A 15,189-nucleotide genomic window follows, 5' to 3' on the forward strand; every position below is an offset into this window, starting at 1 on the left:
TTATTTGATATCTATGGGCTGGATGGCAACACATTATTCTCTACTTTCCAATGATGGCTGTCTCTTGTAAGGCAAGATGTATGCTCGCTTTCTGGTATCAAAACCTTAATTTTCTAATGAATGGCAGAATCATCTTTGACACAAAAAGAAACACTGTCATAGATATATTTTCTATATTGACTTATTGGTATGGTACAATTATTTACTCTTACGTTGCAAAGGATTGTAATTTGATCTATGTCGGGGTCTCTCACATACATTTTCTAATGCAAGGTTTCTCAGGAAACTGTTATATAGGTTTAAATGGGAAGTATTTTGTTCTTAGTACTCACTATAGGATCAACTTACAGTGCTTTAAACAAAAGGTAGGAATTACTGTAGCTGTCCTTTGTATTAACTATTTCTTCCTCTCCCTGGCAGTATAAACAGTTCACTGTCTTCTTCCTGTCCCCTACTGAAGTTTTCAGGAAAGTTCAAATCTTCAGCTGAAAGAGCATGTTTAAATAGGGAACAGACTTGAACTTGTCTACTGTAAAATATTTGCTAATACTACACTGAAACTAGTTAATTTACTAATTAAAATACTGTAATAACAAATTTCATTTTTTAATGTTAAAGATAGTAACAAAGACCCAGGCTCTTATGACTTCATATAAGCTTTCCCCTTATATTTTAACAGAGAAACTGTTGGAGAAGGGCAAAAAACCAATGAAGTCAATTTGGTGGTGGCGTGGTGCTTTTTATTCTGGGCTTCTAAGTATTATATCCAAACAAAAAAGGAGAAAAATTAAAAAAAAAAAAAAAAAAAGCCCTTACGTCTGCAGGAAATCATTCATTTGTGCTTTGTCCTGTTATGTGTTTCATTCCTGCATATTTTTTTATAATTAAAAATTCATATACATTAGTAGAGGTGCACCGATACATTGGTCCCATATCGAATCGGCACCAACATAAGGAAAATTGACTGTATTGGCAATCGGCTTTTTTTGCCTGACGTAGCTGATAAATGCTGCATGTGTGCCTGCAGCTGCACCACAGCACAGCACACAGGCAGCCAGGAGCATAGCCAGAAGAGCAGCCAGGTCCAGTTGGTAAGCGTGTTGTGGAGGAAGGGGCGTGGGGAGAACAGATAGAGGCCCCTTTGCCCTGCACACAAATCTAGGGGCACACGCCCCCCCATGGTGTGTGCAGCAGCAGGGGCCATCCCTCCCACCCCACGCCCCCTGGACAAGCCACTTGCAGCTTCATCCTATGCCCCACACTGGCTGGGTAGCCCCTGCCCCAGCCCTACTCCCTCCCTCACCACCAAGACCTATCTGCCATCCCCACGTCCCTTCCCTCCCCTTCCCTTTCCCTGCAACAGACTTACCGGCTGGACCCGGCTGCTCTCAACACTGCCCAGCTGCATATCGACAATTGGATTGGTATTGGCCAATATGGCTCGTTAAAAATCGGCCATTGGTATCGGCCTAAAAATCTCTATCAGTGCACCCCTACACTTTAGTCATAGTAAATCTACATGGACTGAGAGCAGGGCATGTCAAAATATAAATTTCTGCCTAGATAAGGACTTAAGGGCATGAGTTGCAATCTATATTGGATGAGCATGATAAGCAGGGATCCTGGTTTTCTCTGATTTTTTTTTAAATCCCCAATTTTCAGATTTAAAAAAGTAACCTAAATCCACATTTTTTCATGATTAAAATAAAGCGCCACTTACATAAATATTCCATTTTGATCAAAGAAAAATATGGATTTGGAGTTACTTTTTTTTTAATCTGAAAATTGGGGTGGGGAGGAGGATTTATCAGCAAAAACCAGGATTCCTGATGATGACTCAGAAACCTCTCAACAGATGGGTTTTAAGATAAGGAAATAGGAGTGTCCTAACAAGGACGCTATTCTTTCATGAAAGTTCAAAAGAAGGCGGTACATATTCAGAAATGTACTAGAAGGCTTGGCAGAGATGCCAGAGAGGCAACCTAGAAGAGCTAAGCAGGAATTGCCTATCAGTCTAGGCCAAGATTTTAAAAGAATGAGTTGAGTTTCTTGAACAAATGGCCCGACTTTTTCAAAAGTGCAGAACACCTCCTAGATTTCATTTGCTTCCAATGGGTGTTCAGCAGTTGTTGAGTAGACAACTTATTTGGGAGTTTAACATTAGGCACTTGTTGAAATCTTGGTACCTGTAATGCCCAGTAACTTAACTGAAGTCCTGAAGCAGCAATTACCCATCTGTTTTAGCTGATTCCTGCCTTGTCTCCATCTTCTTTGTTGTATACAGTAGCAGTAGATGGATCAGGGTAATTGTCTAAAACCTCATCAGAGCTTCCAGGTGTTTCACTTGCTAGGCTTTCTTTTTCTTCTGGTTTGTCTTCATTTGTTGAATGTACTGGAACTTCTTTAACTTCCTCTGCTGGTGAAGTTACTACTTTTTCCAGGGATTCCACCAGCTCTTCCCTTAATTCATCCTCTGATTCTTCAAAGTTACTACATTTATAGGAACAGAGACACCAATATCAGTTACCTGTATCCTTGCTGCATGCTGTTCTAGTTTCTGAGGCCACGTGGTTTTCATTTAAATTGTTTTGTGAGAAGGATAAAAGCTGGGTCTGAGATTTAAGTGTTTCCCTGTCTTTGTGCCATTGTTAGATTAAGCCCCACTACTCTTACTTGTAAAGCATTGGGGCTGCTTACAGATGTAGGAAAAAAAAACTCCAGTGTTTTACCTGCAGCTCAGTGTACCTCCACACAGAGTGCAGCACATGCCCAGAAGAGGCATCATATTAGTTTGACCTGGATCACTCAACATCTGTATATATCACACACTTAAGTGGGGCTTTTTTGCATTTCTGTCTAATAGATAATTGAATCAGCTTTAGATCTATACAGATACTGGGGAGACGGGTCAACTAACATGCTGCCTCTTTTAGTAAAATGCTAGGGGAAGGGGGGTTCATGTCTGTCAATGCCCTGGGAGTCAATCAGCCTGTATTATATCACTTTTGTATCAGTATTTTTGTTTACTAATAGTGTAAAAGACAGCAGGAGTGGCAGGTTTTCACGAATAAATTTAACTAGAGAATTAAAAAGCAATATTGATAAGTTTAAAAATACAGGGTGCTAGCTAAGAAGAGTCTCTGTTTACTTTCATGTTATAAGGGACAAGGGCAAAAGCTGCCTGTGAGACAGATTCTCATAAAAGAAGGAAACTACATTTGATACAATTATTTTCTATGCTGGAATAACATGACTGAAGGCACCTTATCAATGTCACTAACTTACGTGTCATCATCATCTGATCTTGGCTGCAGTCTGTCTTCGTCAACATCAATAGAAGAGCCTGTTTCTGAGTCATCTTCCTTATCCTCTTTTGGCAACCAAGATGTTAATGGTCTTTCTAGAGAGGGAGGAGAAACTGTACCTTTATATGTAGGTGAATTATAGCCAGTACAGAAAATCTTGAAAATAATTTCTTTAAAACATAATGTACTTCATTGATTGCCACTGCTCTTGTTCACAGAAAAATTTAAATATCAGTGGGCACATCTACACATGAGCTTTAACGTGCAGTAGGCTATTTTAATGCGCATTAAAGCGTCACAAAAATGGTGCTCTTTAGCTATAGCACATCAAAATAAATTAATGCACATTTTTCTAGTACCTCACAATGGAGGTACTAGCTTTAATGAGCATTATCAAAAGCACGTTAATTGAATGTGTAGACATGCCCAGTAACTCACTATGTATATTCTTCTTTACCAAACTATGTTTGAAAGTAGAAGGGAACAGAAATCTGAAAGCTAAGTGGATACTGAAATATGAAAAAGCTGCTTGCTCTAGTGTTATTTAGAGCAGGGGTTGTCAACTGGGGGTACTCATACCCCTAGGGGTATTTGGAAAGGTGACGGGGTACATGCAGGCAGATGGGGATAGAGCGGGAGGGTGGGGGCGCGAGGGCAGCAGTGCCCATCCGCAAACAGATGTGGGGCGGGAGCGCTCACACGTGGCAATTGCCACCCACCACCCCGCATTGCCACCTCCCAGGAGCAGGGCCGGGGGGGTGAGGGCAGCGGTATCCCTCTGCAGACCACAAAGGCGCTGCTCAGCCAGCAGCTCTGCAGGTTGCTGACAGGCAGTGCACAATTGGCCATGCACGAGGCCCATCAGCAGCCCACAGAGCCGCACATGCGACCAGCTGTGGGAAAGCAGGGCGCAGCAGTAGGTGGCAGTGGCAGCCGCCACATGCAAGGACCACCCTGCGTCCAGCTGCTACCAGAAGGGGTACATTTGTTAAAAAAAGGTTAAAAACCCCTGATTTAGAGACCTGACTCCAAATGATTTGATGGAAGTTAATCTGATCATTTGAGTAACTCACATGTAAGCAGGCTGGAAGAAAAAAGTTGTAAGTGTGTGCTCAAAATATTGTTTTAGCTGATTTAAATTGATAAATTGGGTATGGTTGTTATCCTATGAGCATTAGTTTCACGGCCTGCCTAGTTTCAGTAGTGAGGTCTTATACTTCTAAGACACTTAAACCAAACTATGGTGAGGGAGTCACATTCTGAACATGAGCCTGCAATGCAATGCGGCGGCTAGTAAAGCGACCAAAACGCTGGCTTGCCTCCATAGATGCTTCTCCAGCAAATCCCGGGACGTCATTCTCCCCCTGTCCTCGGCCTTAGTGAGGCCGCAGCTGGAGTACTGAGTCCAGTTTTGGGCTCCACCATTCAAAAAGGATGTGGAGAAGCTTGAGAGAGTCCAGAGAAGAGCCACGCGCATGATCAGAGGTCAGGGAAGCAGACCCTACGATGACAGGCTGAGAGCCCTGGGGCTCTTTAGTCTGAAAAAGCGCAGGCTCAGGGGTGATCTGATGGCCACCTCCAAGTTTATCAGGGGTGACCACCAGTATCTAGGGGAACGTTTGTTCACCAGAGCGCCCCAAGGGATGACGAGGGCGAATGGTCACAAACTACTTCAAGATCGTTTCAGGCTGGACATAAGGAAGAATTTCTTTACTGTCCGAGCCCCCAAGGTCTGGAACAGTCTGCCACCGGAGGTGGTTCAAGTGCCGTCATTGAACACCTTCAAGATGAAACTGGATGCTTATATCTTGCTGGGATCCTATGACCCCAGCTGACTTCCTGCCCTTGGGCAGGGGGCTGGACTCGATGATCTTCCGAGGTCCCTTCCAGCCCTAATGTCTATGAAATCTATGAAATCTTGTAGGACAGGGTTGCTCCAAAATAGCTTGACAGGCCAAGAATGAATATTCACATTAAAAGATGTACAATCAAAGTTCTTTGGTTATTTAACTGAATAAATTTTTCTTATAATCTATTTCAATTGCTGGGTTTTGACATTTACAGTTGTGCACACAAAACTTATTTATTTTCAATGCCCTAAAGTATTTTTACAAAAGCATTACTTTGAATAGGAGTTTGTATTTTAGTCACCCTTTAAAATGCATGTTGTCAAAATTTAGATATTTTTAAATGTAATGATTTTTTTAAGTAGTGCATCACAATGCTGCTATATGAATTATTAAGGGTTTAAATCTGATGTCAGAAATCTGTGATACAGCATGGTAGGGGCCTAAAGTCAGCTGTTGTTATGCTACAAAAAATATACAGCAATTTATATTAGCATATGGAAAAAACAGGTTTCTGTTTGTAATGTAGATCAAATTTTCTCAAAACTTTGGAAAATACTTTGATAAAACATCGATTGCCAGAGATCATTATTTTTAATACTAGTGGCTGCATTTCCCAGCTTGACCAGTCCTTATCCCATAATTAAGAAAATCTGCCAAGTATATCAAATCAATTCCTTTCCATTCAGCTATATTGGTTTTGTGAAGAGACAGTATTTCATCTGCCATTGAATGTTTTCACCTGGTGTCCTATCTAAAGTTTCATCTCTAAAATACTATTTATCTATTAAAAGTTGAAAGAAAGGAGGTCAATTATAATACACTGGTCAAAAAAAGGTTATCTGTGGCTGCAATTTAGCTAGCAATATATAGCAATAATTTAGCTAGATATATATGCCATCTCTAGCTTGAATGTTAGTACCAGGAAGACTGTGATTATGAGCTTTACTCCCATCTCAGTTGGCTCCAGCAGTTACAAAAATGGCAGCTAGAATCTTGATTGCATCAAGGAACAGTTCTATTCTATTTTTGTTGTGGTTGGCAGAGGGACTGAATGCATTGAAATCTTTCTATTGGTTTTCTGAGGTATCAAAGGCAACTGTGTGGCTGACTTCTTAAGCAAGGGGTCCACTTCCTTTCCTTTCCTTTCTTTTCTTGTGTCCTTGTTGTGACAAGGTACTTAGCAGATTCATTGGAATCTGTCAGAATTGTGCTGTGAGCACTTCTGTTTTGCCTAGAACTTGAGACCAATTGCAATTTGCTCAGCAAGAATATGAAGCCAACCATTTTAACTGTCCCTCCATTGCAAAGCTCCTCCACATTCTGCTTGCATGACCCTAAGTAACCATCAGAAACCTTAAATTTGAGGTCTTTTCTCATTGCCTTGCAGAAAACATAGGGCTCCAAGTGACCTGCTACATCCTCTAAAGGAAGTCGTAAGAGGAAGATTCATGTTCAAAGATGAGGTGGGAGATGTAGAACTATCATGGCTTCATGAACAGCCCAAGTCACCTTTTCACCTAGTTTCATAGTTGGTAGGGTCGGAAGGGACCCAAGCAGATCAAGTTCAATCCCCTGCCATGGCAGGAAAGAGTACTGGGGTCAAACGACCCCAGCAAGGTCTTCATCTAGCCTCCTCTTAAAGACCCCCAGGGTAGGAGCCAGCACCACTTCTCTTGGAAGTTGGTTCCAGATCCTAGCCGCCCTGACAGTGAAGTAGTGCCTCTTGATGTCTAGCCTGAATCTACCCTCTGCCAGCTTGCGGCCGTTATTTCTAGTCACTCCTAGCAGTGCTCGGGGGTACAGGGACTCCCCCAATGCTTGCTGGTCCCCTCTGACTAGTTTGTAAACAGCCAATAGATCCCCTCTCAGCCTTCTCTTGTGGAGGCTGAACAGGTTCAGGTCCCTTAACCTCTCCTCGTAGGGCCTGCCATGCTGACCTCTGATCATGTGAGTGGCCCTCCTCTGGACCCACTCCATGTTGTCCACCTCCCTCCTGAAGTGCATCACCCAGAACTGGACACAGTACTCCAACTGCGGCCTGACCAGTGTCGCATGGAGGGGGAGGATCACCTCCTTGGACCTGCTTGAGATGCACGACAAGGTACAGTTGGCCTTCCTGACCGCATCCCCACACTGTCGGCCCATGTTCATTTTGGCATCAATAACAACTCCAAGATCCGTTTCTGCCTCTGCACTGACGAGAAGGAAGTTCCCCAGCCTGTAGGTTTGCTGCTGGTTCTTCCTCCCCAGGTGCAGCACCTTGCACTTGTCAGTGTTGAAAACCCATCCTGTTCTCATCGGCCCACCCCTGTAACCTGTCTAGGTCCGATTGCAGCCTATTCCTCCCTTCTAGCGTGTCCACTTCCCCCCACATCTTAGTGTCGGCTGCAAATTTGAACAGGGTGCTTTTCACCCCCTCGTCCAAGTCACTGATGAAGATGTTGAACAGTGCAGGCCCGAGGACCGAGCCCTGGGGAACCCCACTGTCCACATCCCTCCAGGTCAAATAAGACCCGTCCACCACCACTCTCTGGGTGTGGCCCTCCAGGCAGTTAGTGACCCATTTGACTGTGTAGGTGTCGACGCTACAGTCCCCTAGTTTTTTAATGAGAATGAGGTGAGAGACAGTGTCGAAGGCCTTCCTAAAGTCCAGAAAGACTACATCCACTGCTACCCCTGCATCTAAGGATTCTGTGACGTAGACCTAGAATGAAAGACTTAATGAAATGTGGACAGATGTTAATCAACAAGCAGGAAGACTATGTAGATCCAGTGATCGGTGACAACAGGCTACAATGAAATATATTTCAACATGACACCAATTTTGGGGGGGGGTGTATTTTTGACTGCCTCTTGTATCATTGCAGCTGATTAAACGTTTGTGTTCAGTTCACAAGTCACCTGTCAGATGGATAATGTACCAAAGAAAAATTCTTTATGGATATGCTGAAAGTCTTATGCATATCATTATGACATAAATATACACTAATTATCATTCTTTTTTTTTTTTTAGAAAATTCTTAGGACAATTCCTCTAATTCACAAAGCAAACATTTACCAAATTCCCCTTCAGTCCGGATAAAGGAGTCCTCAGACAGCTCTGCTGCTGCTAATATATTCAGTAGAGTCCCTGGTGCTTCTTGATTCCATTGCTTCCTGCTTTCTGGGGTTTCTTCAGGCATGACAATAATCTGTCCAGCTTGAAATAGGAGATACTGAAGGTCATTGTATTCAGTAAGCCATGACTGATCTGGCATCATCATTCTGTCTGCCAGTCTCAACGCGTCTTTCATTTTTATATGGGAGTATATCATTTCCTTGGCTCTCAGTAACTTCAAGCCATTTTCCTTCTGAGATTTTTCCTTTTTAAGGATTGTTTGTTTCTCTGAAGTATTTGATCAGACTGATACTGTAAGGAATGCCTACTTTTCTGCTTTAGGGTTTTCATAAAGCTCTAATGAAGCAAGAGTGCATGCATGCCAAAGCCCTTGCCAGGAAAGTTGTGTAGCATGCGCATGGAGCAGTTTTACCTAGAGGTAGCAATGCCCAGTTTAGAAGCAGTGCTGTCCCCTCTGGACCCAAACCTGGCAGGTGGGAGGGGAGGGTGCAGTCAATCCTAGCAGCAGGAAGGGGCAGTGGTGGCCCACCAAGCCTCAATCCTGGCATGGGAAGGGGTGGCTCCAGGCCCCCAGAAACCAATCTGGGTGGGGAAGGACAGTGCTGGGACCTGATTCCAGCAGGAGGGGTGGTGCTGGGCACCCTGGACCCAATCCTGGTGATAGGTGGTAGCACTGAGCTGCCAGGAACCAATCCCAGCATGCAAGAAGTTGGAGGTGGCAGTTCCAGGCCCCTGGGACTGATCTGGCCTGCAGGGCCACTGCTCTAAACAACTACAGATTAACAGGCTCTAATGGAAATCTGGTACAAATTTGCCTTGGTTGAGGGAATGGTAGGTATGAGGTAAATCTTTTAAATGTGGAGCTTGGAGGTAAAGGAAGAGGAAAATTGTTAAGGCTATGATAGAAGCAGTCCTTCCAGGAAAACATGTAGACCTTTTTTTTTTTCAGCTGGGACTGATCTCAACAGCCAATGGTGCCCACAGAATTTTCACTCACAAGTAAGTACAAGCAACTGGAGCCCAGAACTTCATTCACCTAGAAACTGCTTTCAGTTGTGCCTGAACTAATGGGGGCACTGCAAAAATTCAAGCTCTTTTGAGCACATATTCAAAGGAGGAGGAGACAGCTTCTGGCCCCCTTTCCCAGCTTTGTACACGTATGTAGAGCAAGCCCCAATCTATTTCATGATTGCAGCATTAGTTAAATATTGATGAGAGATGTGAAATGCTTTTGGGTTTCTTTGTGAGAGGCACAAAATGCTTGACACGTTAGCATGAATGGAAGATTATTGCATCCTTTGATTTAAGATGTGATAACTGCCGTTATTCCAATCAAACATGTCAGATTCAAGGCACGTTGGGGAAACTCCCAAATCAAGCACCATCCTAAGTGCCCATAACCCACTGACAGAATTTAATTGGTGTTTGTATTCATGTAGTAAGCAATAAGAACAAGTTCATACCAAGTTCATCTCCATCCATGGTAGGGCAGACAGATGTGACATCGGCGTCAGCTAAAAAATTCAGAAGAGTCTGTGGGACTTCAGCTTGCCATTGTTTTCTGTTTTCCAGGAAATTATCTACCACATCAGCATCTAAGGGAAAATGTAGCACAGTGATTCTCAACTGGGGTTCTATGGCACACTGCGAGATCCCTTGACGGGTGCTGCAGCACCTAGCTAGTGTATAAGGACTAAAGCACTCACCTCCCTGCACCATTAGCTCCCCATCCCTGCTGCAGTGTGCTGCAAACCAGTGGTGTTTCTAGCTGCTCCTCTGAGAACTGCTCCTGCTACTGCCCTCCCCCAACCTGCAGCACATCTGCACTGCCAGCTGTCACATTCTGACCAGCATGCTCTGCTGCAGGCAGACCATGCTTTTCAGCTCAACTCATCTCAACCCCCCACTTTCCCCGAGTCACAGGGGCCACCCTTGCCCCCTCATGAACGGGCCTAGAGTGGGAAGTGGTGGCAGATGTTGGAAGGAGCAGGGCACAGCAAGGTGAGCTCTTACCCCACCACCCTCCTATGGCACCAGCTAGATCAGTTTTGTAACGTGTTTAGCCTCAAGGCTGCCCTTCATAACTTCTGAAGTCAAATGCTAGCTAGCTCAGTGAATCTCAACCAGCATCTTAGAAACATGGAGGGCTGCTTTGAAGTTAAGAAGGTTAGAACCATGGCTGTACCAGGTGCGGAGCTAGGACCCCCTGAGCTTGGTGGCCATGGGCAGTCAAGTTTACCTGTTGTGCACTCTGGCCTTTCTGCTACCTCCCCCTTTATCCCGGCTGCCATGCCTTTGATACAAAGTTTTATCACAATTTGGGAGGCTGTGCTCCATCACTGGAGTAACACCTAGGTGTTTATTTCCATTCCTCTCATCATAGGGCTGCCATTCTGGCCCAATACACATTTGTCCTAGCAAACCCCATCAACAGCCGCATGCTGGCCTCCCAGATCCACTCTCTCTTAAGGCCTAATCAGGACTCTCTGGCAGTCTTCCCCCTTTCAAGCCTTCAGCTGCCTCTCTTGGAAACTTAATCTGTAATGTGCTTAGCTCAGTCTTGGCTTTCCGCTCCTCTACAGTAAGTGTGGCTCAGACTGGCCTTTCCCCTGGGTATGCTTGCCTACCCACTGCTCTATACAGCAGATGTGCTTGCTCACACTCTGCCTATCCCAGGCAGGCTACCCCATCGCCAGGGATCCTGGTTTTCTCTGATAAAAAAATCCCCAATTTTCGGCTTAAAAAAAGTAACCCAAAATCCACATTTTCCATGATTAAAATAAAACACCACATCCGGTGCACCACCACCCCTCCCACTGCATCAGTGTGCCGGGGGCCAGGGAAGAGGGCCCCATGCAGGCTGCTTTGCCCCAGGCCGCGGAGGCTCGGCAAAACTGCCACAGTGGGTGCTTCCGGTTTCACTTTTACATTACAAACTGGCATGCTGGTTAATAGAGCCATGCCAGTTTGTAAGGTGTCGGATAACATCATTAGTAGTGTTTCATTTCATTAAAATTTCATTTCATTCAAATGAAACACCACTATATATAGATATCCATATAGATAGTGGTGTTTCATTTTGATCATGGAAAAATGTGGATTTGGGGTTACTTTTTTTAAACTAAAAAAATTGGGGATTTTTTTTTTAATCAGAGAAAACCAGGATCCCTGCCCATCAGTCATTGAGCACATCTACACGAGCTGTTTACTGACCAATTTCCTTCTCAGTATAGTCTTAGCAAATGCCCTGATGGAAGATATGTAGGAGAGACCAGACAACAACTGCGCACCAGAATGAATGCACACCGGAAATCTATCAAAGACAGAAACACCCAATTACCTGTGGGGGCACATTTCTCACAGGAGGGCCACTCTCTCTCCAATCTCTCAGTCCTGATCCTCAAGGGAAATTTACACAACACATCCCAGAGACGAGCCTATGAGCTCCATTTTATCAACCTGCTGGATACTAGAGATCAGGGACTAAACATAGACATTGGATTTTTGATACATTATAAGCTGCCTGGCAACTGACTCCCCAGCCCAGCCCAGCCCCTGGCTTCTTTACTTTTCATTCCATCCAGGAAGAGCACACACCAACTGCTGCAGCTTCCTGAGCCTGACGAAGGGTTTTTGAACCCAAAAGCTTGCTTAATAACTATTCTCCAACCATTTGGGTTGGTCTAATAAAAGATATCAAATTCACCCAAGGAACCTTGTCTGTCTTAGCATCTACACATTCAGCCCTATTAAGCCGCAATAAATGAATAAATGCAGCCATAGGGTAGTACTTGTCAACACAAGTACTATTCTACAGCAGTGTTATTTAGTGCACCACAACTCATGTGTAGACACTGATAGGGCTGGCTAGGGCATGTGTAAATGCAGCACCCAGGAGCAATAAATTCCTGCATGAACTGCTCTGGAATTTATTTGGTCAAATTAACTGCACATGTAGACACGCCTACTGAGTGCCCTCTGGAGCAGTTCTAGCTCTCTCCTTAAGTGTAATTGCCCAAGGTCCACTCTATTTCACACAGTGCACACAATGCCCTCTCTAGGTAGCTCTAGTGTCCATAACTCTTCAGTGCCCCTTTGCTAGGTACCCTGTGATTTTACAGAGCTAATTCTAATAGTATAAAAGCCTATGTCTGTCTGTCTGTAATGCTTTATTTGGCTGACAAATAGCCAATCAGAGTGTGAACAAGCATTCCAACAGGAGCTGGCAGCATGGTAGAGCGCCACCACGATGGCAAGGACACAGAAGATGGAGGGGATGGGGCCACTGGCCTTGACGCCCCCCCCGCCCTGCTCCCTGGAGGCAGGGGCAACAGAGCGGATGGAAGAGTGGAAGCACACCCCTTGCTTCTTGGAGGTGGTGGTGGTGGCATGGGGGGGAGCAGGGTCAGGGGGGGTGAGGTCACCAGCGATGGCCCCGGGCCCGCCCCTCCTCCCTTCTTTTGTCACCAGCTGCATGGCCTGGTGCGGGCACACCGCAGCGGCGGTGCAGGGAGGGGAGAGTGGGCTCAGGCCCCGTGCTAGGGAGGACTGGGCCTGAGGGTGGGGAGAAGCTGGGCCACAGTGGCGGGGAGAGCAGCGGGCCCAGGCCAAACCAGCAGGCCCGGCCTGATGTAGCACCATCTGGAGGAGGGGAGGAGCGAGCCTCCTTCCCCGCTTGGGCCCAGTCCCACTCCTTCCCCACCTCCCCTCCCTCGCATCAGCTCCAAGCCCGCTCCTCCCATTCCCCCCCACCGCCACCAAGTCGGCCTGGGCCCACTGCTCCCCCAGTCACAGCGGCCTGGCTTCTCCCCAGCCTTGGGCCCAGTCCATCCCCACATTGGTACTGGACCTACTCCTCCCCTTCCCCCACTGCCGCCACCGTCGGGGGGAGCAGGCCTGGCCTGATGTGGCCCAACACAGCAGCGACTGGAGGAGTTGAGGAGCAGGCCTCCTCCCCCACGTCGGGCCTAGGCCCAATGCTCCGCCATCCCCCCTCCCCCGCATCGGCCCCTCCCCCACTCCTCCTGTTCCCCTGCCACTGCCGATTTTGGCCCAGGCCTGCTGCTCCCCACCACCTGCTGCTGTGGCCTGGCTTCTCCCCACCTTTGGGCCCAGTCCTCCCCCACATTGGGCCTGGGCCTGCTCCTCCTCTCCCTCCACCTATGTGGCGGGAAGTGGGGGAATGGGCTCAGACCCCAAGCGGCAGGAGGGAAGGGGGGAGTGGGCCCAGATGTGGGGGGCAAGGGGGCTCCATCCCCACTCACTCCCCCACTCTGTCATTCTTGACAGGCATTTGGCTAGTATCACCATAAAACCCAGCACCCTGCCAGGCTCCCTAAGTGGCCTCCATGCTCTCTATAAGCCACTCCCATGCCTTGTGACAAATGCAAACAAAATCCCACCAACTTAATATAAACTGTAACCTGTGGGTACCTTAAGCTGCAGCGTTTTAGGTCATTCCCCAGGGAACTCTTTTCCCTTCCATGTCCAGGGCTCAAATGTGTCCCCAGCCCAGGAATGAAGCTCAAAGAGCTCTAGGCTCTGCTCCCTTCCCATCACAAGCATTTTTAATTCTCATACCAGGCACAGAGGTAGTCATCACCAGGGATCCTGGTTTTCCATGATAAAAAAAAAATCACAAATTCTCTGATAAAAATCCCCAAATCCATGGTTAAGATTAAATGCCCCCCACAGCCCTGCTTGTGCCACTTGCCCTCCACCCACTGCCCCTACCTCCCAGCCCTGCTGGAGGGGGCCCTTAGCTGCCATGGCTATGGGGCCAGGGACCCAGGTCCGCAGCCCCCTGCCCCCAGTGGAAGGCAGCGGCTGCTACAGCCGGAGCAGGAGCTGGCTCCTCCCCTGCTGCTTTCCTCTGCAGGCGGGGGCAGCAGTGAGGACCACAACCCTGCACTGCCCCCATGCACACAGAGGAAGCATGGCCAGGGCAGTGCGGAGCTTGCAGCGGCAGGCAGCTTTCATGCATAACCCTGCCGCACCAGTTGCACACGCTGCTCTCCGAAGGGCCTGGAGGAGGGCAGCAGGGTGGGGAGAGCAGCATTTGCGACCCAGGGTTTGCAGCTGGCTGGGCACTCCAGCCGGGGGATGGGGGGCTTGCAGTCTCCCCACTCCCGGCCAGAGTGCCTGGCCAGCTGTAAACCCCGCCTCCCGGCCAGAGAGTGCCCAAGCTGGCTGAGGAAGCTAGGGAGGCTGCAACCCCCCTCCCTCCGCTGGCTGCAAACCTCCCCTCTCCCTCAGCCCCTAGCCAGCTTCCCCGCTAGCCATGCCCTGCAACCCCCAAGCTCCACTTATCTCCAGCAAGAAGTGTGAGCCTGAAGTAGCTTTCGGTAAATGCAAGCATCAGGCCCCGCCCTTTCCCCTCTCCCTTCCCCTCCAGGCAGGGTTGACGGTTTCCCGCCCCTTTTGCAAACAGCTCTTGTAGGCTGGAACTCTGCCAGCCTGCAGAGCTCTTTGCAAACAGGGGAAATCCGCAGGGTTCTCTTCTTAAAGGGAAAATCCATGTTTTCTCTGATAAAAATAGGAAATTCGTGGTTTTCTCTGTTTTTCCATGGGAAACAGAAAACCCAGATCCCTGATCATCACTATCAGGATCCTGGAATTCTGCTACAACCCTGCAACTGCTCTCTCCAACTTTGCAGAACCTGCTCTTAGCTCTCCCCCAGTTGCTTATATCACCATATAAGTAACAGGGGTTACCTTGGGCCCTTGCTACACAAAGTAAAAAAAGATTAATAATAATTGAATTGCCTTCTAAATAGATTTTAGTGCAATTCTAATGTTAATTATGATGTATCAGAAATCAGAAGCAAGAACTTGTAAAACAGGATCCTATCAAATAAACTGGTTCAAGAAAGGGAGGAAAGTGGATCCGGCAAACTACAAGCCCATCAGCCTGAAC

The 15,189-nt window shown here is 46.9% G+C and overlaps 1 protein-coding gene across 3 annotated transcripts in view; it reads right to left on the reverse strand.

The window, feature by feature from the left end:
• Nucleotides 1-1,061: 1,061 nt before the first annotated feature.
• LOC102388857 (serine/threonine-protein kinase Nek5) overlaps nt 1,062-15,189 on the reverse strand; it is a 46,865-nt gene continuing 32,737 nt past the window's right edge. For all 3 annotated transcript variants that reach the window (XM_025207198.1, XM_025207197.1, XM_025207199.1), the window contains 4 exons: nt 9,737-9,868; nt 8,214-8,354; nt 3,286-3,400; nt 1,062-2,490 (listed from right to left, as the gene is read on the reverse strand). In XM_025207198.1, coding sequence (XP_025062983.1) covers nt 2,241-2,490; nt 3,286-3,400; nt 8,214-8,354; nt 9,737-9,868 — 638 coding nt within the window. In that variant the 3' untranslated portion in view covers nt 1,062-2,240. The remainder of the gene's footprint in view (nt 2,491-3,285; nt 3,401-8,213; nt 8,355-9,736; nt 9,869-15,189) is intronic.

The sequence above is a fragment of the Alligator sinensis genome, unplaced genomic scaffold (genome assembly GCF_000455745.1).
Source record: "Alligator sinensis unplaced genomic scaffold, ASM45574v1 scaffold324_1, whole genome shotgun sequence".
Taxonomy (NCBI): domain Eukaryota; kingdom Metazoa; phylum Chordata; order Crocodylia; family Alligatoridae; genus Alligator; species Alligator sinensis.